The following is a 25,819-nucleotide window of genomic DNA, read 5'->3' as shown; positions in this document are numbered from 1 at the left end:
AGGGTTTTGAGGACAGTGTTTCTGGTCTCTCTCTATATAGGGGTGGGTTACACTCCTGCAAGTGATCCTCTAGTTAACTAATTTTCCATTCAGTGCTTGCTTGTTGGGCACCTTCTATGTGGGAGAGCCCACAGGAGGAGATGGAGAGAAATGGACAAGGCCCCATGCTAGGAGCTAATGGCAAATAGGCCTGATGACAGTCACTGCTGAGGGCTGCCGAGAGAGCTATGAACAGTGCAGGGTGCACTTCCCACCTCATCTCACCATGGCCTTGCAGGCTGCATGTCTGTGACCCCGTCTCAGTTGGCAAGTGGGGAAACTGAGGACTGGGGAGACAGAGCGGCGCCCTGGCCTCCCAGAGACTTTCCAGGTCCACACTTCCACTTGGCACACTCTGTCCCGGAGTGAAGACAACGCACGGGTCAGCACGGAACAGAGGGTGCCCTGGGCTGCGGGAGGAAGGATGGAGTGACGGGATGGCACTCGGAGGTAATTTGACTTGTGCCAAGTGAAATTACATCACTTCCCAATTTGAATATGCTGCTGTTGGCAAAACTTCACCCAGAGGAGATACGGCCAACTAGGCATTAACAGATCTGCATTTCAAAAGTAGCTTTCCTCATCACCCCGCAGTAACGAACAAGCTGAGTCAAAAGAACCGAGCGATTCTGGTGTCATGAAGACTGTCTTGGGAGGAAAGGATTGGACAAGCAGATTTATGCAATGTGGGGACAAATATGATTTATTTGGCGGAACACAACAGAGTTAATGCCAATTTGAATAACTGATTTACCCAGCGATTATGTGATTAATGAACACCAAAAGGCTCACTGCATCCAACTGAAGTTTGAAATGGCTGGTATATTTCCAGATCTGGTTGTAGTTACTACTGCAGTACAGAAAGAAAATCAATTTAAATTATTTCCTGGGGAAAACAATGTGTAATACATAGGCTAATTAATAGGTTTGGGTGTTTTTAACCCCCCTGCTCCATCCCTGAAAAAAAAGAGTGAGAAATAATTATTTCAATGTTGGCCTGAGAAGTGGTTTTTTTGTTTGTTTGTTTTTTGTTTTTTTAAAAAAGCAAAACCTAAGGTAAAAATCTTTGTTTTCTCAAACAAGAAATCGGTGCTTTCCTGGCTTTCCAGGCCCTGCGGACCTTTCCTGCTGGTGCAAACACCTCTCTGCAGTCCTCCTCCCTCAGCAAGGGCTCACCTCCTGTCCTTTGCACATGTGAACTGCAGCTCCTCCTGCCTCAGCTCCCCTCTCCGGCCCTCCCTGCTGCCATGTTCCCAACCTGATGCTCCCAGCTCCAGCCTCGCCCCCCTGCAGCCTGCCAGCCTGCAGCTCTGGGCATCCTCCTGACCTCCTGCAGCAGTCGGGAAAGAGCAGAGCAGAGAACACGAGGGAACGTTAGGAAGGCTATCACCTAGTCCTTGTTTTATAAATGAGCAAACTGGGGCTCAGGGTTTCATCCAAGGTCATGTAAGGAAATCCAGCTGCAGCTGTGGGTGGTGACTGCAATTGAACGGCTTGGAAGGCCGGCGGCCTGCACATTACCACAGCTCCAGCCCACCTCAGGTGCTGGGTGCTCTTCCAGAAGTTACCTAACTGCACCTTGCCAGTTTCCTCACCTGTACACTGAGGCAATGATTGCATCTATCATGGCGAGCTGTGGGAGGTTAAAACAGAACAGATACGCCACGCTTCTGGCTGGGGCCTGCTGGAGCTGTCTGATCTGTCCACTGGTGCTGTTTCCTCCACCCCACCTCCCTCAGATTCTCCCATGTCATCATCACTGTGGGAAAAGGAGACAGCATGAGCCCAGTGAAAGCAGAGGGAAAGCCTAGGCCTGCAGACAGGCAGGCTGGCCAGGAACACACCTCTGGGACCAGCCCTCTGATTATTTCTCTAGAAGAGTCGACGCACATGCACGGAGGTTAAGTGGCTGGCCATGGCCATGGCCATGGCCACACATGCCCAGTGGCAGAGACAAGAGGGGTTGGAGGGAGAGGACCCAATCTCACGACTTCAACATCAGGCCTGGCCCTGAGTGACAGCTCTGGAGGGGGCTGTCTGCATTGGTCAGGGTTCTCTAGAGAAAGAGAACCAACAGGATATATAGAGTTGTACTGTGAGGCATTGACTCACACGATATGGAGTCTAAGCAGTCCCACCAATTGCTGTTAGTGCTGGGGGCCCCGGTGATGGTATTCTAGCCCACACTCAAAGGCCTGAGAACTGGGAAAACCAATGGTGTGAGTCCTGGTCCAAGTCTGAAGGCCACAGACCCAGGAGTTGTGATGTCCCAGCTCCAGCGGAGAGAGTGAATTCACCTTCCTCTGCTTGCTTGTTCTTTTCAGACCCTCAATGGATTGGATGGTGCCTGCCTGCACTGGGGAGGGCAATCTCCTTACTCAGCCCAATGATCAGGTGTCAATCCCTCCCAGAGACACCCCACAGACACCTAGAAATAATGCATTACCAGCCATCTGGGCATCCCTTAGCCCAGTTAGGTCGACACAAAATTAACCATCACACCATCTTTGACCGGTGTCCCAAGGCCCACAGGGGAGAGCAGCCTGTGGTTCTGAACCCTGCAACTGCTGGAGATGCAGGGAGGGAGTCACGGGGTGGGGGTCACAGGGCTGGCCATGGTCCTCTACCATCCCTGGCCCCAGGTCCCTGGACTTCAAAGCTGCTGTGCTCCTCGCTCAACAGATATAATGCCCATGCCGGCGAAGCTCCAGGGGTGTGTGTGTATGTGTGCGCACACGCGCATGCTTTTAGTGTTACCATCTTCTCTCCCCATCCAGAGTCAACAGAGCGCCTGACTGCCATGTGGGCTTACTATGCTACCCTGGGGGAAAAGGAGAGAGAACTGCCGAGCCCACACCTGGCAGGAGCACTGTCCCTCGCCACAGTGGAAGACACAGGCTCTAGCTGTCCAATGACTTGCCCAGGTCAAACAGTCAGGCAGTCCAGGGAAAGGACTGATGCTGCTCATGCCCTCCCCACATCCTTCAACACGGGGCTGCCCCGACACCCACAGCACCATCGAGGGCCACGGCAGCTGAAGCTCTGACCAGGGAAGGGTATTCTCTGCCACTCCCCCCCATCCTAGGGGCCCAGAAAGGCAAGGATTAGGAGCCCCAGTCGTGGCCACCCAAGCAGCCTGCCCTCCTCCCGCCCTTTACAACCCCCACAATCCATGGCCTCAGTGGCCTCCCCCAGCACACAGGCTGGAAAACAGGAGGAACCAGGGGAGGTCACCTCCCCTCCTAAACCGGCCTCCAGCCCTGTGAACAGGGGCTGGGGTGACAATTCAGTGGCTCAGTGAGAGGATCCAGGTGGGAGCCCAGTGAACACAGGGCTTCCCAAAGGAGGCGTGAGGGGCTCTATCCGCAAACAAAAGGCCCCTGGCCACCCCAAAACACACACAGCCAACTACACAGTCACCAGAAATACTTCTTTATTCAAGCCCAAATGTGCAGCAGCAGCGTCCCAACCACAGCAGGCTCCTCCTTCCCTCCAGCCCCAGTTTCACCCGGCACAACCCACGTTCTCCCCGACAACCCTCCTCAGACAGGGCACTCCCCCAGCAGGGGTACAGCTTGGCTCCGGGACCTTGGGCCCGCCGAGGCCGGCTTCAGTTTCTGAATTTGCCCACCAGTGGCTTCGAGGGCCAAGCCCCCAGGCCCTGCTGGTCCAGGAGGAGAGAGAGCTGCCGGCGAGCCTCCTGGTAGGGCCCAGCCTAGGGCAGGAGATGAGAGGTGGGTGAGAGAAGGTGCCTGCAGGGGGCAGGGATTGCAGGGCTGGAGAGGGACCAGGACTGATGGGGACCGACCTTGGCAGCCTCGTAGGTCTTCAAGGCCAAGAGGTAGGGCTTCCCCACAGCCCTGGCCACCTGGTGAAACGCCCGGAGAAAGGACGCCTTGCAGAGACGGGAGGGAGGCCCCGGGGCAGCACTGGATGAAGAGAGGATGCCACTGAGATAAGAGAGATACAAGCTGGACCAGCAGGCCTGCCACACGCCTCACACTACCTCCTCTCACACTGTGACGTTGTCACAGGAGTCACAGGACAGGCAGTGGTGTCACCACCACTACGGAGCTAGTAAGGGGTTGAGCCAAGAGGTTGAGCTAAGGGGTTGAGCTGGGGTTAGACCTGAGGTGAGGAAGTTCATGCATGGAGCCCTCCATCACCAGGACCCCTCCTCAGCCCGGCCCCACGGAGCCCTTCTCACTTGGCCTTCACGCGCCCAGTGGCCACATCCACAACCTCGATGCCAGGGTCCCCCAGGCTCCAGTTGAGGCTCAGGCCATGGCAGGTGTCAGGGGTAGGTTCAGAGGGGGCCACTGGGGGCCCTGAAAACAGGTGCAGGGCGGTCCGGACGTAGGGAGGTGGCAGGCATGGCCCCAGGACACTGTCCAGGCAGGGCCGGGTGTGGATGGCCCTGCTCAGAGTCGGAGGGTCGTGGCATGAGTCAGCTGTAGGGCAGAAGGGACAGGACAAGGTGAGTGACCTCCCTGCCCTCCCCTCCCACCCTCCAGCCCTCGCCACGTGCTCACCCAGGATGAGGCTGGTGCTGTAGAGTGGAGACACCAGGTGGGCCAGCAGGGCACCACCCAGCCCCAGCACGGCCCAGCGCGCCAGCTTGTCACTGGCTGAGAGGCAGCCCACGTGGGTGTCACACAGTGAGGGCGCCACGTAGCACACAGGCTTCAGCTGCCCGAGCACGTGGGCCTGCAGGCGCATGGGCGGGCTGTGCGGGAGGCCGCCTTCTGAGGTGGGGGGCAGGCTGCAGGCCGGGAGGGGACAGACACCAGCATCAGGGCCACTCTTCTGACCTTGGCCCCCACCCAGCAGCCCAACCGAGGGCACCCCATCCCCCGCCTGCCCCAGGGGCCCTGCATACTAGATGTCACGGGCCGCGCCCTTGGGGGTGTTGCTGATGTAGAGGTGCAGGAAGACGCGGGGCTTGAGGGTGAATGGGGGTCCGGGCCCTGGCTGGGGGGCCAGCACGGACTGCTCCTTGCCCTTGGCGCCCCCCTGTGTGGCCAGCAGGAGCTGCCGGAACAAGAACCTAGGAGTGACAGGTAGAGGGTGGTTGGGGACGACCTTGTCCTGGCAAAGGCTGCTGTCAGGCGCCCACCCCACAGCCCCTCACCTCAGCAGAGCCCTGCGGGCGATGACCAGGCCATGGCAGTCATGGAGCTGCTGGCCCGAGAACTCCAGCCAGCCGGCACAGCAGCTGCTGCCGGTGCCCAGGGCCACCAGCTTGTAGATCTCCTTCACGTGGCCCCTGGCACCCGGGATCTCTGTGCAGGGAGGGCAGAGAGGGCCCAGCCTAAGGCAAGCAGCTCGAGGGGGCCCTTCCCAGGAGACCAGGGCTGGGGCTGGGGCGATCCCTACCCCTCTCCAGGATGACTCCAGCCACGGTCCCCTTACAGGCCCAGTATGGCGAGCGCTCGTCCAACAGGAGGTCAAAGCCGGCGCTCACCAAGGCTGCGCAGCGCTGCCCATGGGTCAGGATGCTGTCTGTGCCGGGGCAAGAGAGTGCAGTAGAAGGGGGCCCACGCCTCTCCCCTCAACACTAGAGCCTGCGTCCACAAGAGCTCACCTACCTACGCTCAAGGGGGGCGGTGGAGGCTGGCTGGAGGTCTGGGGGGACTCTGGAAGAGACAAGGAGGATGGGCTGGTGTGGGTGCCAAGGCACACCCTCCATGCCTCAGGAAGCCAAGGAACACGGGAGAGGAAGTTTTCATCTTCCAGACATAGGACATTCCACGAGCTGCTCTTCTAGCAGTCCCTACCCCCAGTGTCCCCAGAGGACATGAAAGCAGGGACCGGCACCTGTCCCCCGCCCCAGCTCCCTGCAGGTGATGTCCTGATGCCCAGATGGTTCATGCAGCAACCCACCTCCTGCCCACACGCACAGCCACTTCAGCCTCCCCACAGGACTGCCGGCCTCGGGCCTCTTGTCCCCAGCTGCGGCTCAGCTGCCTGGCCCTCCCTTCATTACCTGGGCTCTCCAGCTGACTCCGGATGTAGCAGAGGGCAGAGAGCGCTGCCTGCTGTTTAGCCTCTGTCTTGCTGTTTGCAGTGCCCGCAGGGCAGACCACCCCATCCAGTTCCGCGCTCACAGAGAAGGGGAAGCAGGGACCTGGGGAAGGAGCAAGGTGAGGAAGGAGCCCCCCGGCCTTTGGCCCTGTGACAGGTACCACCTCTGCCTCCTCCTGACTCCTGACATCGAGGACAGCCAGAGTAACGAGACCCTGACTGCCCTTCCCTTACTCCACCGGGCTCCATCTCCACCCCATGCCCCACACACCCTTGAGTGCCTCTGCAGGCTGTGACCCATCGCTGACTCAACCAAGTCCTCGCCCAACTCCTCTACAACAGGAATGCGTGACTCCATTTCACAGATGAGCAGAAAGGGCAGGCAGTTTGCCCAAGTTGTGTTAGGACCCATATCCAGGTCCCCTCTCCAGAGCCCACGCCACCCTGTTCTCAGGAGGAAGCCGCCAAGCACTTCCACCTGCCACACACACATTGATTTTATTTCCTCTCCTCCAGTGGCCCTGTATTTGAACACCTTTTCTATGAAACAATATCATTTTGGGTGTTACTTATAACACAAAATAGATGAAAAATCTGGAACTGGGATCACATGGTCAAAGGTGCAGGCTTATTTAATTTCACAGTACTTGCTGCTAAACTGTTTCTCCCAAGCACTGCCCCTCTGGGGACTCCCCTTTTGGAAGGGAACCCATTTCAGCACTCCTCACTAGCACTGAGATCTGTCTGCTCTAAACGGGCATCACAACCAGCAACCACAGACAGACGTGGAAGGGATGTTGACCTTAGAAAACCAGCACGTGGCTGCCATCCTAACAGCGACTGAATCTGGGGAGAACCATCAAAGCATGATTTTCTAAAACCACAAGTGACAATGTTATGGGGACAGGATATCCACAAGATCTCCAAATGCCCCTGGATGACTTATTCAGCACAAAGAAGAAAGTGAAGACACCTGGTAGATGCAACCCTAGTCAAATCCCCGCAGGTCACATAGCCAGGGGACAAACCAAGATTGCAAACCTCCCGGTGAGATGCGTGGCCAAGGACTCGACATCACTTCAATAACACATCACCTGAACTCAGTCCCAAAAAAACAAACCCAAGCTGAAGGACATGTGCAAAACTACCAGCCCTTACTCTTCAAAGACATCAATATTGTGAAAGACAAAGACAGGAACTGTTTCAGGTAAGAGATTAAAGAGCATGACAACTAACTGTAATGTCATACTGGGGTGGGAGAAAATGGCCACGAGGTCATTACTGGGACAACTGGCAAAATTTGAATGTGAATAGAAATTAGAAGATCGTAGTATATTAATGTTAAATTTCCAGGATTTGATAATCGTATGTAGTTACATAAGAGATGCCCTTGTTCTTAAGAAATATATATGACGCCGAGCACAGTGGCTCACTCCTGTAATCCCAGCACTTTGCGGGGCTGAGGACAGGAATTCAAGACCAGCATGGCCAACGTGGTGAAACCTATCTCCACTAAAACACAAAAAAATCAGCTGGGCACGGCGGCACAAGTCTGTAATTCCAGCTACTCAGGAGGCTGAGGCACAAGAATCATTTGAATTCGAAAGGCAAAGGTTGCAGTGAGTTGAGATCTTACCACTGCACTCCAGCCTAGGCAACAGAGCAAGACTCTCTCAAAGGGGAAAAAAAAAAAAAAAAAGAGGGCTGGGTAAGGTGGCTCTAGCCTGTAACCCAGCAGATTGGGAGGCCAAGGTGGGCGGATCACTTGAGGTCACGAGTTTGAGACCCGCCTGGCCAACATGGTGAAACCCCATCTCTACCAAAAATACAAAAAGAAATTAGCCGGGCTTGGTGTGGACACCGGTAATCCCAGCTACTCGGAAGGCTGAGGTAGGAGAATTGTTTGAACCCGGGAGGCAGAGGTTGCAGTGGGATAAGATCGTGCCACTGTACTTCAGCCTGGGCCACAAGAGTGAAACTCCGTCTCAAAAAAAAAAAACAAAAACAAAAACAAAAAAAACCACACACACACAAACACGTGAACGTATTTACAGGTAAGGAGCATAATGTCTTACAGGTAAGGAGCATAATGTCTGCAATTAACTTTTAAATTAAAACCCTGGGCCAAGTGTGGTGGCTCGCGCCTGTAATCTCAGCACTTTGGAGGCCTAGGCGGGCGGATAGCTTCAGCCCAGGATTTCCAAGACCAATCTTGGCAACATGGTAAAACCACATAATCGCTACAAAAAAAAAAAAAAAAAATTAGCCAGGTGTAGTGGAGTCCACCTGTAGTCCCAGCTCCTCCGGAGGCTGAGGCTGAGGCAGGAGTATCACTTGAGCCCAGGAGGCAGAGGCTACAGTGAGGCAAGATTGTTCCACTGCACTCCAGTCTGGACAATAGAGTAAGACCCTGGCTTAAACACACACACACACACAGAGTCAAGGGGTTTGAGGGGTATGTACTGAAGAAGAGGAAATGACGGTTTACCTCTGTATCATACACACGGTGTTACATTTACCAAGCTGTGCTTAATAACGTCTTTAAGTCAGGGGAGTGGCTCTCGTTCCGGTAGCTCCAATGCCGGCATGGCAACTGAAATTGCGTGTAAGTGGCTCTAAAAACGTATGCAGAAATATCAAGGGGCCTCAGTCTCCCTGGACCTCAGGTGGAGAGAACGTTCACCTGCCATGACCCTGCCACAGTTGAGCATCTGGTGTGGCTGGTGATTCTTGGAGACCGCTGCTCACAGCAGGGTCCACCCCGAGGTCTCAGGCTCAGGCCAGGTCCCGCTCTGGCGGTGTCTCTGAGCATAGGGACCAAGGTCCACCTTCCTCAGACCCCCTCCCCGTGTCCTGGGACCCAGCCCTCCGCGGCTCTGTCCTCTGGCACACCCACGCCCCGGCCCGGCCTCACCTGGTTGCTGGTCCTCCCGGAAGAGCAGGAAGATGCCCAGGCTGGCCGCGTACTCCGTGAGCAAGGACACGGCCTGGCTGGCAGGTGGGTCTTTGAGCGGCAAGCTCAGCCCTGCGGGGGGCACAGGGACCCTCGGGGTCTTCCCCATCTGTTCCCCCAAGTTTTCCCACGCCTGGGCTGCCCCCAGTTCCCCGACTCCGGCCCCTGCCCCAGGCCCACTGTCCCTCAACACCGAGACCTGGGGCTGCCCGCCCTCCGCGTGGTCCATCGCGGGCGCGGGCTCCCAGGCACTTTGGACCTGAGGGGGTAGCGGTCGCCAGGGGCGGGGCTCGGGGCTGATCTGCAACGAGGCAGCCAGGCGGGGTTTCCTGCGGCTGCCGTCGTCAGCGCCTTGAGAAGCCGAAGCCATGGTCGCCAACAAAGATCTGAGACGCTGGGCCCTATCTCGCGCTGCTCTCGCCCTTTCACATGCGCAGGGCGGGTTCCTTCACGTGGGGACCACGTGGACAAGCATGGTGCGCTCCACCCCTGCCACACCGCTGGCCAATGAGAGCCCTTAGGTCTCTAACGGACAGTGCATCCTGCCAATGGGAAAGCTAATCTCCCAACCGCGGCGGCTTGGATGCTTATGGCTGAGGCCAACGTCTCACTGCCTGAACGGAAGTTCTGGCAGGTGGGTGAGGGGTTGCTCTAGCAGCTGCTTCTCTAACCGTGGGTGGTCGCGGAGCCTTGAAGGCGGGGAAGGAGGATCTGGGGGCCTCAGGTCCAGTTCCACTCTCTGGCTCCTGCCGTAGGCCCATAGGGACCTCCACATCATAGGCTGCTCAGCTGCTTCACTGGCTGAGCCTGGAGACTTCAACACAGGAATTCCGGGTTCACACTGTCAGCAGGGTCATTGGAATCCACGCTATAAAATTTCACTGCAGGCCTTTCTGAAGTCAAACAGAAGTGCTCTCAAGCTAAGAATTAGCCATTTGATGCAAAATGTAGCCTGGCGTGGTGGCGCATGCCTGTAGTCCCAGCTACTCAGGAGGGTGAGGCAGAAGAATCACTTGAACCTGGGAGGCAGAAGCCGCAGTGAGCTGAGATTGTGGCACTGCACTCCAGCATGGGCAACAGAGCAAGACTCCGTCTCAAAAAAAAAAAAAAAAAAAAAAAAAAAAAAAATTTAAATAGCCATTTTACACTCTGCCTTTTTCCCCCCAAGAAGGGATTTTGAGTTGATTCATAAAAATACCACAAGATAACAATTGTTTAAAGTGAGGAGCTAGAGATTAAGAGAAATAGGAAAAATAAGATGAATACAAGGATGAAGACAATTTACACGAGGCTTACGGTGATGCAACGCGTATTTGCTTGAGCAAATTGAAGGAGGCTGCACGTTTAACTGAGTCTTACAGTAGCCACTTACTTGGGAAAGCATGACCAGTGTCTGTAAGATTTGTCACAGTGCTTGCTGCTGCTGCTGCTGCTGCTGCTGCTGCTGCTGCTGAAGCTGGGCCTATCAGCGCTCACCAAGATTGTGACAGTGAGCGTGCTGGGGCATACAAGGAGCAGGTGGTGGAATCCTCCCAGAACCTTTGACTTGGGAGGAGCAGGTGTGGTGGGCTGGGTAGTCGGCCTTCTCAACATGTCAAGGATTGACATCAGGAAGAACAATTCCATTTTGTGTGTGTGTGCAGCCCAGAGAGTGGGATGAGGCCCAGGAGAGTGAAGGGACAGCACAGCAGATGTCCAGAAATGGACTGAGGGCTGCACATATCCACAGAGAGACTTCCACAAAGTCATCAAACCCAATAATGCCCCAAGCGCTCACCAACAGGAGGTTGCGTGAACAAGTAAATGGTGGTATATTCATACAATGGAACACGACTCAGTAATTTAAAAAGGAACCAACAGCCGCGTGCACAACACAGGTGAATCTATTAGGCACAGGGTGCAGAAGAAGCCAGACACATCCTCTGCATGATTCCACTTATGTAAAGTTCTTGAACTGGCAAAACTAATCTATGGTGATAAGAGTCCAAACAGTGGTTCCTTCTTTAAGGAAGTATTGACCGGAAAGTGGTGCCAGGGAATTTTCTTTAAAAAAAATTTTTTTTTGTAGAGACGGGGGTCTTGCTATGTTGCCCAGTCTGGTCTTGAACTCCTGGACTCAATCAACCCTCCCACCTCGGCCTCCCAAAGTGCTGGAATTACAGGCATGAGCCACTGTGCCTGGCTGGAACTTTCTTGAGTGATAGAAATGTTCTCTGTCTTGATCTGGGTGGTGTTTATGTGGGTTTCTATGTATGTATTAATAAAAACCCAATGAGTTGTACATTTAAGACTTGTGTGTTTTACTACATGTTAAGTATATGTCAGTTACAAAAGCAAATTGATAATGGCTTATTCAGAGAAAGGAGGGAAGGAAGAAATGGAATTGGCCTCCCAGTGCCAGAGCTGGATAGGTGTTTTATAAGGGTAATATAGAATATTAGTGTGGTAGGCAAAATAATCGTTCCCCCAAAGATGCCTACAGCCTAATCCCCAGAACCTATGAGTATATTATTTGGCAAGGGGGCATTAAGGTTGCAGGTGGAAGTAAGGTTGCTAATCAGCTGACTTTAAAATAGGGCTCATGCCTGTAACCCCAGCACTTTGGGAAGCCGAGGTAGGAGGGTAGCTTGAGCCCAGGAGTTCAAGACCAACCTGGGCAACATAATGAAATCCCATCTTAACAAAAACTACAAAAATTAGGCTGGGCGCGGTGGCTCACGCCCGTATTCTCAGCACTTTGGGAAGCCGAGGCGGGTGGATCAAAGGGCCAGGAGTTCAAGACTAGCCTGGCCAATATGGTGAAACCCTGTCTCTACTAAAAATAGAAAAATTAGCTGGGAGTGGTGGCAGGCACCTGTCATCCCAGCTACTTGAGAGGCTGAGGCAGAAGAATCGTTTGAACCTGGAAGACGGAGGTTGCAGTGAGCCAAGATCGCACCACTGCAGTCCAACCTGGGTGACAGAGTGAAACTCTGTCTCAAAAAAATAAAAAAATTAGCCAGGCATGGTGGCGCGTGCCTGTAATCCCAGCTACTCGAGAGACTGAGGTGGGAAAGTCATCTGAGCCTGGGAAGTTGAGGCTGCAGTGAGCCATGATGGTACCACTGCACCCTAGCCTGGGCAATGGAGTGAGACCCTGTCTCAAAAAAATAAATAACATAGGAAGATTATGCTGGATTACCTGGGTGGGCCCACTATAATCACATGGGTCCTTACATGGGAAAGAGGGAGACAGAAGAGTCAAAACCAGAGAGATGGCCTCATGAGAAGAATCCAGCTGGCATTGCTGGCTTCGAAGATGGAAAGGGGTCATGAGCCAAGGAACACAGGCAGCTTCCCGAAGCCAGAAAGGGCAACACAGTGGACTCTTCCTTAGAACCTCCCAAAAGGAACACAACCCTGCTGACACTTTTAGTCCAGGTAAAAACTTCCAGAAAAAAAAATATAGGCCAGGCACGGTAGCTCATCCTGTAATCCCAGCACTTTGGGAGGCCAAGGCAGGCGGATCACTTGAGGTCAGGAGTTCGACCAGCTTGACCAACATGGTGAAACCCCACCTCTACTAAAAATACAAAAATTAGCCGGGCATGGTGCTGCAGACCTGTAATCCCAGCCACTCGGGAAGCTGAGGCAGGAGAATTGCTTGAACCCAGGAGGCGGAGGTTGCAGTGAGCCGAGGTCACGCCTCTGCACTCTAGCCTCCATCTCAAAAAAATAAATAAATAAAGATACAGATGACAGCTGAGAATTTGGAAATTGATTATTTGAAGCAACGGTTCTCAAAGTATGGCCCCTGGACCAGCACCATCTGGGAACTTGCTAGAAATGCAGACTCTTGGGCCACATCCCAGACCTACTGAATTAGCAAATCGGGGGGCAGAGGTAGGGTGGAGCCTAGCATACTTATAACAAGTCCCCCAGGTGGTTCTAAGGCTCACTCAAGTTTGAGAACTACTATGTTAGGATAATGGTAAGGTTTATGACTGGACAGCGGTTCTTACAGCATGGGCCCCAGATACGCAGTATCAGCATCACCTGGGAAGGGAACTTAGGCAAATTATCAGGCCCCACCCCAGACTCACCGAATTGGAGACTGTGTTTTAACAAGCCCTCCAGGTGCTAATGCTGACGCACACTAGCTAGAGTTTGAGGACCACTGCCTAAAGCTCTCCCTGCACGACCACCCCTGGAAAAGCCTCACTCTTAGGAGGTATTTGTACCCTTATTTGTGAAGCCCGCTTCTTGGGATTTAAGGACAATCAGTAGGATACCTACTGACTAATACAGTGTCTGGCTTATAGTAGGTGCTCCGTGAGAGTTCTTTAAATGATTAATTTAATACAACGCTGAGGAAATTGATGAAGCAGATGTGGGATTCGAACCTAAGTCCACCCGGCCTCCACTATTGGAACTCGAGGGAGCTTTATTTCCGCAGCCCACGCGCCGCCTGCACGCCCGTTCCCTCTCCTCCCGGGAGGGGGCGCGCCAGGACCCTAAGAGGCCTGGCTGGGAGGTGGGACTTCCTGCCTCACCAGCAGGCACTTCCGGTCCAAACCGGAAGACCGTGAGTAGCTGCGCCGGGGCTGACCCATCCTGAGTGCCAAAGCTGGGGTTCTACTTAAAATTTCCCTCGTGGTGTCAGGGTCCGGCGAGCATCACGCCGAAGCCCGTTTTCCAGACGACCACGACGAGACCGGGGTCACGTAAGTGCATGCCCCCCTCCGCGCGGACTGGGCATGTTCGAGAGGAGTGGACCCGCAGATGTAGGAAGGGAGGGACTCCCCCAATCCCCCGTCCCCGCGGCTGGCTCACGTTTCGCAGTCCCCGGCCTGTCGTTAGTGCGGACCCGACTGAGTCCTGTAGCCTGGGAGGTCTAAAGGGGCCTGGAGAGCCCGCAGCGAGGGCAGGAAGCCGGCCGGGGAAGTCGAGGCTGCCTTGTCTGAGGGCTTTTGTGGGGTCGTGCGCTCCACCAGCCCTCTCCGCCTGCCTAGGATCGTTTCAGGCTATGCGGTTCCAAGAGAAAATATTTTTGTTTCTATTTTATTTTTGAGATAGAGTCTTGCTCTGTCACCCAGACTGGAGTGCTGTGGCATGATCCCAGCTCACTGCAACTTCTACCTCCCAGATTCAAGCGATCCTCGTGCCCCAGCCTCCTCAGTAGCTGCGATTACAGGTGTGCACCACCACGCCCTGCTAATTTTTGTATTTTTAGTAGAGACAAGGTTTTACTATATTGGCCGGGCTGGTCTCAAACTTCTGGCCTCAGGTGATCCACCCGCCTTGGCCTCTCCAAGTGCGGGGATTACAGGCGGGAGCCACCGCACTCGGCCAAAGGGAAAAGATTTTTGTTTAGCGAGACTCTAATGCTAGCGTTTGCATTTGGGTGCATGCGAGAGCAGTGGTTCAGAGCTCTGCCTCTGAATCGGATGGGAATCAAGTCTTGGATGTGGCAGCTAAGAGCTGTTGAACTGAAGTTCTTGCTGAGCCTTGATTTCCTGAACTCCGTAACAGGGGCTGCGGTAGAAGAGTGCAGCATTTAGCTTGCGCCTGGCAGATAGATGCTGGCGCTTGGTCAGTGAGAGCTGCTGTTATTTTTGCCCCTGTTTTGTTTTGTTAATTAAAAAGGAGGGATGCTATGGCTGCTCATACTTCTAGAGGACTGTATTTACCAAAGCCTTGTGATATAATTTTTTTTTCTCGAGATGGAGTTTCGCTCTTGTTGCCCAGGCTGCAGTACAATGGTGCGATCTCAGCTCACTGCAACCTCCGCCTCCCGGCTTCAAGGAATTCTCCTGCCTCAGCCTCCCGAGTAACTGGGATTACAGGCATGCATCACCACGCCCGGCTAATTTTGTATTTTTAGTAGAGACCAGGTTTCTCCATGTTGGTCAGGCCAGTCTCGAACTCCCGACCTCAGGTGATCCACCCGCCTTGGTCTCCCAAAGTGCTAGGATTACCGGCATGAGCCACCGCGCCGGGCCTCTTGTGATAGAAATTTATTTTTATTCAACCCGTAGTGCATTTTCTGGGAGGCACTGTGCTTGACAGTAGGAAGACAATGCTGAGATGCAGTCCGTGGCTGTGGAGTAACTCCAGCGTCTTGGGGGTGTAGTCTGTAAATGTATGATGACGTTTCGAGCTGTGAGAGAGGCTGCCCCTTGCCGTCTATCTGATTCCATCTCTACCGCTCTCCACCTCGCTCACTCTGGCTGCCTCGTTTCTCACACACTTCACTGCTCTAGGATTTTCACAGTTGTTGATCGTTTTGCCTGGAACCCTCTCCACAGTTGTGTACGTGGTTCTCTCCTTCACTGGGTTCAGGCTGTGCTCAAATGCCACCTTCTCAACGAGACTTTTCCTGGCTGGGTTTGCTGAAACCGTGCCCTCAGCCCATTACCAGATCCCCTTCTCCTGGACGGGTGGTTTGCTTTAATACAGTTCTCAGTACTGCTTGGCATTGGGCTACGTATTTGTTTTTTGTTATCTGCTTCCTCAAAGAGCATATGCTTTCCATCGTGCACTTTTCTCTCCTCAGGAACCCTGGCGCCCCTTACCAGCTTCCAGTCTCTCGAGGTGGCCAGTGTGGTGCTTGGTCCTTATTTCCGGGATGGACTTCCCCCACTCCCTCCGCCCCGCATTGTTTATGACTGGACCCCTTGGTCTGAGCGACATCCCTGACCTCTCTTTCATGTGCAGCTGGCAACATGCGCTGACTCTGCCAGAGACCCAGCCCCAGAACTCAGAGGTGAGGATGGAGGCAGGGGCCCTGGCAGCTCCAGGGGCACCCCTTCCTGGGTCCCCTGTCTCACATTCATACCGGTTGAAAGGCCACAGAGTGGGGTGGCATTCACACAAGTCTGCTGAGACACAGGCTGTGCCACCTCCTCTGGGGTACGTGGGCTACCCTGCCATCCCTAGACGGATGCCCCCACTATGCCGGATGCCATGTGAGACCCTGGAAATGCTGCCTGAATCAGTCGGTTGACCCCTTCCTTCCTGGAACGGAGAGCTGAGTTGAGCGAGAATAAACAAGTGAACTTTATCCAATGGATAAGGTGTTTACAAAATGTGATCAGAGCTTGGAATGAAACCAGAAGGATGCTGAAACACCGTAGTAGGATTGGGAGAGGGGAGGATAGACCTGCCAGGGTTTCTGGTGCCTCTGGAGGGACACTGGCCCTTTGCTTAGAATCCTCAGCCCCCTAGTTCCCCTTGGAAACACCCTGTCTAGGAATGAGGCCTGGCAGAGGCAAATGGATGAGCAAATAAAAAGAGAGTGGAGTGGGGGCTTGGGGAACAGGGGTCAGGGATGGCTTCCTTATGAGGGAAGGTCTGACATCAAATTGGGGCTCCTCGAGGAGTCTGGTTTGCTAGATCTGTGTCATTTGAGCTGAAACATCTCAGGCCAGCCCAGCAAAGGGAGATGGAACCGCCTGCCGGGCTCCCAGAGTGACTGCAAGGTCTCCTGAATGGAAGTGAGGTTAAGTGGGATGTGGACCAGCCACTGGTGGCATGAGGGGCTTCCTTCTTTGAGAGCCAGCACAGGCGGAGGTCAGAAACATGAACTCTGGGGTCAGGCTGCCTGGTTTACATCCCAGCTATTCTCTTTACCAGCTCTGTCATCTGGGGCAGGTGGTAGTGTGACAATGCCAGTCATCCCAACTTCGCAGGATTGTTGTGAGGATTGGATGAGTTGATAAAAGATGAATGCCTGCGCAGAGTCTGGCCCGGGGATGGCACTCATCATGATACTGTCGTTGTGATTGTCTTCCCTTCAGAACGGGGCACTGCATGTGACCAAGGACCTGCTGTGGGAGCCGGCGACCCCTGGGCCTCTCCCCATGCTGCCTTCCCTCATCGGTGAGTCTCATTCCTCCGGGCTCATTCCACACTGCTCCACCTATTCTTCCCGCAGCTCCCACTCCTGAGACCTTCCTCTCCCTGCTAAGCCTGTGCTCGCTCAGGGCCCTTGGGTGCCTCCAGTCGCTCAGGGCATCTGGCTGCACTCCTGTGCCCTCCCCAGCCCTTTCCGTAACCTCCTCCTCAGATCCCTGGGACCCTGGCCTGACTGCCCGGGACCTGCTTTTCCGCGGAGGGTACCGGTATCGGAGGCGACCCCGAGTCGTGCTGGATGTTACTGAGCAGGTGAGTGGGCCCACGGGGGACAGTGCTACGTAGCCCGGAGACTATGCTTAGTGACCTGGCCTCCTCCTCTCCCCAGATCAGCCGGTTCCTCTGGGATCATGGAGACGTAGCCTTTGCACCCCTGGGGAAGCTGATGCTGGAGAATTTCAAGCTGGAGGGAGCAGGGGTGAGTGGCCCATGACACCAGGGGTAGGGACTCCCTGCTGTCCTTCAGGGGTGAACTTGAGGGTGTGTGAGCTTGACGAGGCCTTTCCATGCAGAGCCGCACTAAGAAGACGACAGTGGTCAGTGTGAAGAAACTGCTCCAGGACCTCGGTGGACACCAGCCCTGGGGGCAAGTGGCTAATGAGAAAGGAGGAGATGGATAGACGTAGCTGGTGGTGGGGATATAGGAGGTGCTAGGACGCACATCCAGGTTTCTGTCATACCCACTTCCCACCTGCTCCATGCAGTCTGAGCTATACTTTCTTATACCAGACTTCCAACTCCAAATCATCTCAGGGGAAAGCAGATTTAAATTTGTGGACTTCAGGCATGGCTGCATCCAGGTGTTCAAATAATATTCGTAGAGCTGTGTCTCTCTTTACTCTGTCGTCCACTTGCCTCTTCCTGCACAGTTCCTAGACAGGCTGTCTGTAGGTAGCAGCAAGATGGCTTATGATCTAAGGAAAGAGCCAGTGTCCTTCCTGAGGCACCAGAAGTCCCAGAAAGGAGTTTGGTTGGCTTGGCTTGGGTCTCACACCCATCTGTGAACCAGTCGCTGTGGCAAGGGCAATGGAATATTGTTGATGGCCAGGTCTGGGTCACATGATTGCTTCCAGGGCATGGGAACAGGATGGGGTGGTTTCCCAAAGGAAGAAATTCTAGGTAAATAAGAAATGTATCCACTGCACTTGGCCTCCTTGGGATGGGACCTGTCCTCCCCTGAGTGCCACTGAGTGATCCTCATGCTGTTCTCTGGTCCCCAGGTGTCCCTGGGCTTACCTCAGCAACCGACAGCGCCGCTTCTCTATCCTTGGGGGCCCCATCCTGGGCACATCGGTGGCGAGCCACTTGGCAGAGCTGCTGCACGAGGAGCTGGTGCTGCGGTGGGAGCAGCTGCTTCTGGATGAGGCCTGCACTGGGGGTGCGCTGGCCTGGGTGCCTGGAAGGACACCCCAGTTCGGGCAGCTGGTCTACCCTGCCGGAGGCGCCCTGGACAGGCTGCGTATCCTTTCTTGCGAGACAGGAGATCCCAGCGGGCTCCCGTCTGGTGGAGGAGGTGCTCTTGGCATGGTCCAGGGAAGGGCAGGAATGTGGGGCTTGCAGTGGCCACAGCTCGTGCACTGATCCTTAGTGAGAGGCCCAGATTTTCAAGAGGTTGTTCTGAGCCCAGGTGACAGTCCCCAATTCCTTGGGAACCCTGGACGCATCCAGCTCCAGGGACCTGTCCGGCAGGTGGTGACATGCACTGTCCAGGGAGAAAGTAAGGCCCTTACACATGTTCCTCCCTCACTGGCTGACCTGCTGCCTGACCCCTGACCCCTGACCCTTTCCATCCCTCCTCAGCTCTGCTGGCCGTCCGCTCTGACTACCATTGTGCCGTGTGGAAGTTCGGTAAACAGTGGCAGCCAACCCTTCTGCAGGCAATGCAGGTGGAGAAGGGGGCCACAGGGATCAGCCTCAGGTGAGGGGGAGTCAGTCTGGTCAGTGAGGAGGGGCTGGGGGCAGGGGCGAGCAGCCTGATGTGAATGCGTTCCTGCCCTGTAGCCCTCACCTGCCCGGGGAGCTGGCCATCTGCAGCCGCTCAGGAGCCGTCTGCCTGTGGAGCCCTGAGGATGGGTATTGCCGCTTCCCATGAAACCCCCCACCCTAACACACTGAACTCTGGCCCGTCACTCCCTGTTCAGCATGTCGCGACCCTTGATTCCCTTCCACATCAGCCTGTCCCCCCTACCCATGGCTTGCCCATCTCCCCAAGGCTGCAGCAAGTCTACAAGGACCCCGAGACCCTTGTGTTCCGGGACTCCTCTTCCTGGCGTTGGGCAGACTTCACCGCCCACCCTCGGGTGCTGACTGTGGGTGACCGCACTGGAGTGAAGATGGTTGACACTCAGGTATGGAGTGGCGGCAGGAGATCTGCCCTGACTGCGGGCGCAGCCGCAGAGCAGTGAGTCCCAGGCTGGCTGCGGCCTGGGCGAGGATGGCGTCATGGGCCTGGGACTGGGGGGAGGGCTGACCCTGTGTTTCTCTTCCAGGGCCCGCCGGGCTGTGGTCTGTTGCTTTTTCGTGTGGGCGCAGAGGCTTCGTGCCAGAAAGGGGAGCGTGTCCTGCTCTCCCAGTACCTGGGGCACTCCAGCTCTGAATGCCTGCCCCCTACTCTCCATCTCGTCTGTACCCAGGTAAGTGGCACACACCGCCGCCCCGCCCCACCTCTGCTCTGTCTCAGATGGGCACTAGAGGCTGCTGCTTACCAGTGGCTCTGCTGGGCCCAGACAACCACCCAGCAAACCAGACTCAACCCTGGATGACTCTGTGGCCCCAGCACGCAGTGGATCCCACAGCCGGTGCTAACAGGCAGGTGGGGAAGCTCTCCCAGGGCCTCCCCTTAGTAAGGGCTTCAAGGTACAGCCAGGGGTGGAACGGTGGGGGAGGAGGAGCCTCGGGGTGGGGCTTTCGTGCAGAGCTGGACAGTTTCTGCTGTGCTGGAGGCAGGGGCTCTGAGGGAGCAGGTCCGTCCTCCCCCTGCCCTCCTGGGGACGTTTGTAGGCATGCCTCCAGCATAGGCTCTGGGGTCAGGAGAGTGTGGGGGTGGCTGCGGGAAGGCCAGGCAAGTTTCTGCTGGCAAGGCTCCCCCACACCTCTTCTGAGCACACCTTTCCCACTTGTTCTGTCTGTCCACCTGGCTGTTGGTCAGAATCGGTGAAGATGCCACCCACTCGGGAAGCACTTCCTGTTCAGGGCTGGCAGGTGCGGTCTGAGAGGCACTTGGAGGCTGATGGGAGATGCTGCTGCCCCTCAGGGCTCTGTACTCACCCGGAGAGCCACATGGGGCCTGGAGGGCCGCTACCCAGCTCAGCTCCCAGGTTCGGCCACATCCCCCTTCTTTCTCGGGCCCCAGTTCTCTCTCTACCTAGTGGACGAGCGCCTCCCCCTGGTGCCGATGCTGAAGTGGAACCATGGCCTCCCCTCCCCACTCCTGCTGGCCCGACTGCTGCCTCCGCCCCGACCCGGCTGTGTGCAGCCCCTGCTCCTCGGAGGCCAGGGTGGGCAGCTGCAACTGCTGCACCTGGCTGGTGAGGGTCTAGGCCAGGGTGGGCGGCGTGTGGGAGGTGGGGCGGTCGGAGCCTGGATGGGGCCTCAGCTATCTGTCCTTCCTCAGGAGAAGTGGCGTCGGTGCCTCGCCTGGCAGGCCCCCCGCAGTCTCTTCCTTCCAGGACTGACTCCCTCCCTGCATTTCCTCTGCTGGAGCCTAAGATCCAGTGGCGGCTGCAGGAGCGCCTGAAAGCACCAACCATAGGTGTGCTGGGGCAGGGGAGTGAGCTTGGGGGGCGCAGTGGAAAATACCCCCTCTCCCCGCCAGTCCCTGGAGGTCATTGTCATTCCTGTCACCAGGTCTGGCCGCCGTCGTCCCCCCCTTGCCCTCGGCGCCCACACCAGGCCTGGTGCTCTTCCAGCTCTCGGCGGCGGGAGACGTCTTCTACCAGCAGCTCCGCCCCCAGGCGGACTCCGACCACCGCAGAGACTCCGGGCCTCGCAGCGACACCGAATCTGACTGTCGTGCCCCCACTGTTTCCTGGACCTCCCAGGACACTGCCGGCTGCAGCCAGTGGCTGAAGGCCCTGCTAAAAGTGCCCCTGGCTCCTCCTGTGTGGACAGCGCCCACCTTCACCCACCGCCAGCTGCTGGGTAGCATAGAGCGGCGGCGGGAGGAAGAGGAAGGGCAGCGGCCGGACGTGCTCCGCAAGGCCATGGCCCAAGGGCGGCTCCTGCTGCAGAGAGACCTGGGCTCCCTCCCTGCGGCAGAGCCACCCCCTGCACCCGAGTCAGGCCCAGAGGACAAGCTCAGTGAGCGCCTGGGGGAAGCCTGGGCAGGCCGAGGGGCTGCCTGGTGGGAGAGGCAGCAGGGCAGGACCTCAGGGCCCGGGAGACAGCCCAGGCGGCCCAAGCGCCGGACCCAGCTGTCCAGCACCTTTTCGCTCAGTGGCCATGTGGACCCCTCAGAGGACACCAGCCCCCCTCACAGCCCTGAGTGGCCACCTGCTGATGCTCTGCCCCAGCCCCCCATGACCCCACCCTCCCAGGAGCTGACTCCTGATGCGTGTGCCCAGGGCGTCCCCACAGAGCGGCGGCAGATGCTCCATGACTACATGGCTAAGCTGCCACCCCAAAGGGGCACCCCAGGATGTGCCGCCACACCCCCCTCCTCCCAGGCCTCCAGCGTCTGGACCACCCGCTCCCAGCAGCACACACCCATCCTCTCTGGCTCTCAGCGCCCCCGGAAGAAGCCTCGAATGGGCTTCTGAGGACACAAGGTGGCCTGCCCTCAAGCCCCAGAGAGCCCCTCGTCCTTCCTCCGGGACCAGATGTGCCTTCCACAGTTGAAACTTAAGAAGCAGAGCTCGCCGGGCGCCGTGGCTCAAGCCTGTAATCCCAGCACTTTGGGAGGCCGAGACGGGTGGATCACGAGGTCAGGAGATCAAGACCATCCTGGCTAACACGGTGAAACCCCGTCTCTACTAAAAATACAAAAAACTAGCCGGGCGAGGTGGTGGGCCCCCGTAGTCCCAGCTACTCAGGAGGCTGAGGCAGGAGAATGGCATGAACCCGGGAGGCAGAGCTTGCACTGAGCCGAGATCTGGCCACTGCACTCCAGCCTGGGCGACAGAGCAAGACTCTGTCTCAAAAGAAAAAAAGCAGAGCTCGCCACCTTCTAGAGGCCACTGTGATGATGAGCCAAGCAAGTTGGAGCCAAGTTGAAGGGATAGGGCAACAAAATATAATAGTAGTTTCTTCTGTATTTTGTATATTCGCCTGAGGATCATCCCAAAAGGCAGGTTGGAGGTGCTGGCGGGCCTGTGTTACTGGGATTCTAGTCTGTGCTGGGAGACAGGGCTCTGCTGCCCCCCAGCTGTGGGGGCCTCAGGCAGGTCTCAGTTCTCGTGCCTTCCTGTCTGGTGAAATGGGGCAGTAGTGCTGGCTCCTCCTCGTGTTTGGTGAGGGTGGAGTGAGGCCCCCACAGAGCTGCTGCTGAGGTGGGCACGGCGGCCGTCGGCAGCTGCGGTTTTGGGTTGCTTTGTCAATCTCTGCCACGGTCTGATGTTTTGTACAGGGAGATGCCTTGGATCCAGGTTCAGGGATTAAATAAACTTGTCAGCTGAAGATGAATTGGAATGGTCACATTTTTTAGGCTGGACAGCATCCCGCCACAGTAACTGTCTGACACTGAGCTCACGCACAGAGATGATGGCTGATGTTCCTTCTCCCTCGGGACGTGGGTCTGGCACCTGTGGGCTCTTGATAGCGCCCTCTGAGGAGAGGGTCATGGTCATATCACTTTGGGAGAATTCTCCGTTGTGCCTCACGGACTGCCCCCTTTCTTTCCTTCCTCTCTCCCCTTCTCATTTTGATGTCTGAAGCATTAAGTCCCTTATCCTCTGAGTTTCTCTAGCTGCAGTGGAAGATTCTGCTTTCCTGTGGGGAAAAGGCCCACTGGAGATTTTGCAGGGACCTGGGTCTGTCTGGTTTCTGATGACACAGTAAGAGAAAAGTCTTTTTTCAGGGTGGCTGGTGAAAGGAATTGCATGTGACTCACACAAATAGGAGATAGCCCAATCATACATCGACTCGCGTGCGTGTTAAAATGTTTATCATGCCTGAAGGAGACATTTATAATTAAACCATTTATGCTACATATAACTGGGGGGAACTATGATGCTTTCGGTGCTGGGAATGCAGTGAGGTCCCACGTGGGCCGAGCTGGGCTGGGCAACTCCGACACACGTCTCTGAGGATGTGGTGGTGCTCTCAGTCGGCACTGTGGAAGGAAGGGTGACCTGTGCTTTCTCCCTGTCACTGTGACTCCCAGGACAGGGGGGCAGCCTTGGGGTTCAGTCCAGGCCAAATTCAGTGTCCTTGACTGGGCGTGGTGGCTCATACCTGTAATCCCAGCACTTTGGGAGGCCGAGGCAGGCAGATCACCTGAGGTCAGGAGTTCAAGACCAGCCTGGTCAACATGGTGAAACCCCATCTCTACTAAAAATACAAAAATTAGTCAGCGTTGTGACGCTGTAATCCTAGCTACTTCAGAGGCTGAGGCAGGAGAATTGCTCGAACCTAGGAGGCAGTGGTTGCAGTGAGCCGAGAGCACATCACTACACTCCAGCCTAGGCCACAGTGCAAGACTGTCTCAAAACAAAACAAAACAAAAATTATTCCGTGTCCTCCAGGCCTGCCCCCACCCGAGGCTCCACAGGCTCCAGCTCAGACTGCACTTCTCTTTTCTGTGCTGGTTCCTAGAGTGAAAGAGAAGGCCACTCAGTGTTCCCGGGAAATGCACTCAAGCCCTCCCTGCTTCTTGCCTGCAAGTCTGGAGTCAGCCAGGCAGCTGTCTTCAGAAAAAAGCCCGGCCACCGATGCGTGTTGGGTGAGAGTAGAATGGTCCAGGCACCACACAGCCCCTGATTTGGGGGTGCACCTGAAGGCAGGTGCTGAATGAAAAAACAGCCCAGCTTGCTTGTCCTCAGCACTAACCAGCTGTTCCCCCAAACCACATCTGCCAGGCGCATGTGCCAGCCTGCAGTATGAGGGGAGGCCTCAGTACATTCAGCATGTTTTTCTGGGTCTTCTGCAGCCAGGCCTCTGGCCGCCTTCCCTGCCTGGTGCCCCTTTGCCTTCCCCACCTTGAAGGCCAGTAGGACTGGCCTGTGATTCACCCAGGCCTGGGTCACTGTGGAGCAGCCACGCCCTCTGCGGGTGTCACCTCGCTTGCCCCACACCCCAGCAGTGGTGTCGGTGGTCCCCTCCAAAAGCCTTGGTCTAGAAAGGCTGAGGCCAGGGATGGTGAAGAGGGGGTGGAAATGCAGGGTCCTTAGGCCCCCGCCCCAGGAGATCTGCATGACCACAGGTGCCTTGTGACCCTCACACACAGTCAGACTTGGCTGCCCAAGAACAGGCTGGCTCAGCAGCTTTCTGGCCCAGGCTGGCTACCAGCAAGTGGCAGCTTCAGAGCCGTGAACTCAGGAATGGGACCTTCAGAGGATCTGTGTGGTGTGTCCTAGGTGACCCCTCCAGGAACATGAAAGCTTGGGGTAAGGCTGAGTGACTGCCCTGCCCCACCCATCCCAGGCCGGGGAGCCAACACCATCTCGGCTGTGCTCTTGGCCCCATGCTCTTACCTGAAGAAGAGGCTGCAAGGAAGTCGCTGTCCCCGTCTCCACTGGAAGTGAGTGGTGCGGCGTCTCTTTGGCAGGTGGGGGACATCGGTGGCTGGCCAGAGGGGTCCTCATCGCTGAGCTCCTGGATCAGGGGTCGTGGGGACTCGGTGTCTTGTTTTGGGATTTCCAAGTCCCTCTTAGCTTCTTCTATGAAGATGCCTGTGAAGGGCGCCCGAGCCGCCTTTGAGGTGTCTTTAGAGACTGCAAATATATTTGACAGAGTGTCTGCGGGCAGGTTTTCCAGCACAGGGAGTGACGTGTAGTCCAGTTCAGGGTCACTGTCATCACTCAAGTTCGAGATGACCTCAATCTTCGGAAAGCACATGTTCTATTCACAGAAGAAAAGATGTGTTTGAAAGTTTCTGTTTTCACAACAGTCACTCTACAATGCACCACGCCAGTTCTGCGTTTTCACCCAATGTCACAAACTATTCTGTTGCCACATCCGAGAAAGGCCCAAGGGAACACAGGACTCTGAAAGTTAGGCCTAGGGGTGGGGTGGCCACTCCCTGGGCACAGCTCATGTCCATGCCCTTCTCTCCGGCCTCTGCTCCCCCAGCCACTGGCTATCCACACCCTCCTGCTACCCGAGAGGGCACACCCCTGAACCCAGCTTCCCTCAGACTCTCTAGAATTAGCTCCTTGCACAGCAGCGCCCCCACAATAACTGTGTCTGTTTTCTCTGCCACCGAGCTCGCGCACAGAGATGTTGGCTGATGCCTCCTTCTCCCTCAGGGCATGGGTCTGGCACATATGGGCTTCTGGTAATCCCAGTCATGGCCTCTGGGCAGAGGGTCATGCCACTCTGAGAGAATTCCCCACCGTGCCTCACAGACTCACCCCTTTCTTTCCTCTCTCCTGTTTTCATTTCTTTCCCTCTACGTGTAGCTATATTCAGACAGACCTTCATAGGATGGACATAGAAATACATCTTAATGACAGAAAGTGCTTTCAGGTAACTGCACCGTGCTCAGCTGTTACAAACCAGCAATAGATTCTCAAGGGGTTAATCATAAAATCTTAAAGAATTGAACAAGAACAAATGGCATTTCCTTCAGCAAGGTGAAAATATGGGGGATGTGGGCTGGGTGCGGTGGCTCACACCTATAACCCCAGCACTTTGGGAGGCTGAGGCAGGTGGATCACTTGAGGTCAGGAGTTCGAGACCAGGCTGGCCAACATGGTGAAATCCCATCTCTACTAAAACTACAAAACTTAGCTGGGCATGGTGGCACATGCCTGT

The 25,819-nt window shown here is 55.8% G+C and overlaps 3 protein-coding genes across 4 annotated transcripts in view; 1 reads left to right on the top strand and 2 right to left on the bottom strand.

Moving 5' to 3' along the window:
- Positions 1-3,457: 3,457 nt before the first annotated feature.
- On the bottom strand, positions 3,458-9,499 carry ADAD2 (adenosine deaminase domain containing 2). The gene is made up of 10 exons (XM_011971335.1): positions 8,978-9,499; positions 6,026-6,166; positions 5,628-5,675; positions 5,416-5,541; positions 5,171-5,321; positions 4,919-5,086; positions 4,572-4,801; positions 4,247-4,490; positions 3,848-3,968; positions 3,458-3,754 (listed from the first exon to the last, which is right to left on the bottom strand). The coding sequence occupies exons 1-10, from the start codon at positions 9,384-9,386 to the stop codon at positions 3,650-3,652; spliced, it is 1,743 nt and encodes a 580-aa protein (XP_011826725.1). The 5' UTR covers positions 9,387-9,499; the 3' UTR covers positions 3,458-3,649.
- Positions 9,500-13,549: 4,050 nt separating this feature from the next.
- Positions 13,550-21,761, top strand: TAF1C (TATA box binding protein (TBP)-associated factor, RNA polymerase I, C, 110kDa). 2 transcript variants are annotated; one of them, XM_011971316.1, is made up of 15 exons: positions 13,550-13,719; positions 15,552-15,761; positions 16,795-16,876; positions 17,064-17,161; positions 17,238-17,327; positions 17,422-17,495; positions 18,130-18,368; positions 18,510-18,626; positions 18,710-18,827; positions 18,911-18,982; positions 19,122-19,257; positions 19,399-19,542; positions 20,262-20,436; positions 20,523-20,660; positions 20,756-21,761. In XM_011971316.1, the coding sequence occupies exons 2-15, from the start codon at positions 15,624-15,626 to the stop codon at positions 21,664-21,666; spliced, it is 2,532 nt and encodes an 843-aa protein (XP_011826706.1). In that variant the 5' UTR covers positions 13,550-13,719; positions 15,552-15,623; the 3' UTR covers positions 21,667-21,761. The 2 variants fall into 2 exon arrangements, with proteins under 2 accessions (XP_011826706.1, XP_011826713.1); XM_011971323.1 differs by lacking the exons at positions 16,795-16,876; positions 17,064-17,161; positions 17,238-17,327; positions 17,422-17,495 and having other exon boundaries at positions 13,563-13,719; positions 15,713-15,761.
- A 1,234-nt stretch (positions 21,762-22,995) lies between these two features.
- DNAAF1 (dynein, axonemal, assembly factor 1) overlaps positions 22,996-25,819 on the bottom strand; it is a 33,201-nt gene continuing 30,377 nt past the window's right edge. Inside the window, exons 11-12 of the mRNA XM_011971307.1 lie at positions 24,538-24,904; positions 22,996-23,177 (exon numbers count right to left, since the gene is read on the bottom strand). Coding sequence (XP_011826697.1) covers positions 23,050-23,177; positions 24,538-24,904 — 495 coding nt within the window. The 3' untranslated portion in view covers positions 22,996-23,049. The remainder of the gene's footprint in view (positions 23,178-24,537; positions 24,905-25,819) is intronic.

The sequence above is a fragment of the Mandrillus leucophaeus genome, unplaced genomic scaffold (genome assembly GCF_000951045.1).
Source record: "Mandrillus leucophaeus isolate KB7577 unplaced genomic scaffold, Mleu.le_1.0 Scaffold10, whole genome shotgun sequence".
Classification (NCBI taxonomy): domain Eukaryota; kingdom Metazoa; phylum Chordata; class Mammalia; order Primates; family Cercopithecidae; genus Mandrillus; species Mandrillus leucophaeus.
This window is presented reverse-complemented; position numbering and strand designations above follow the sequence as displayed.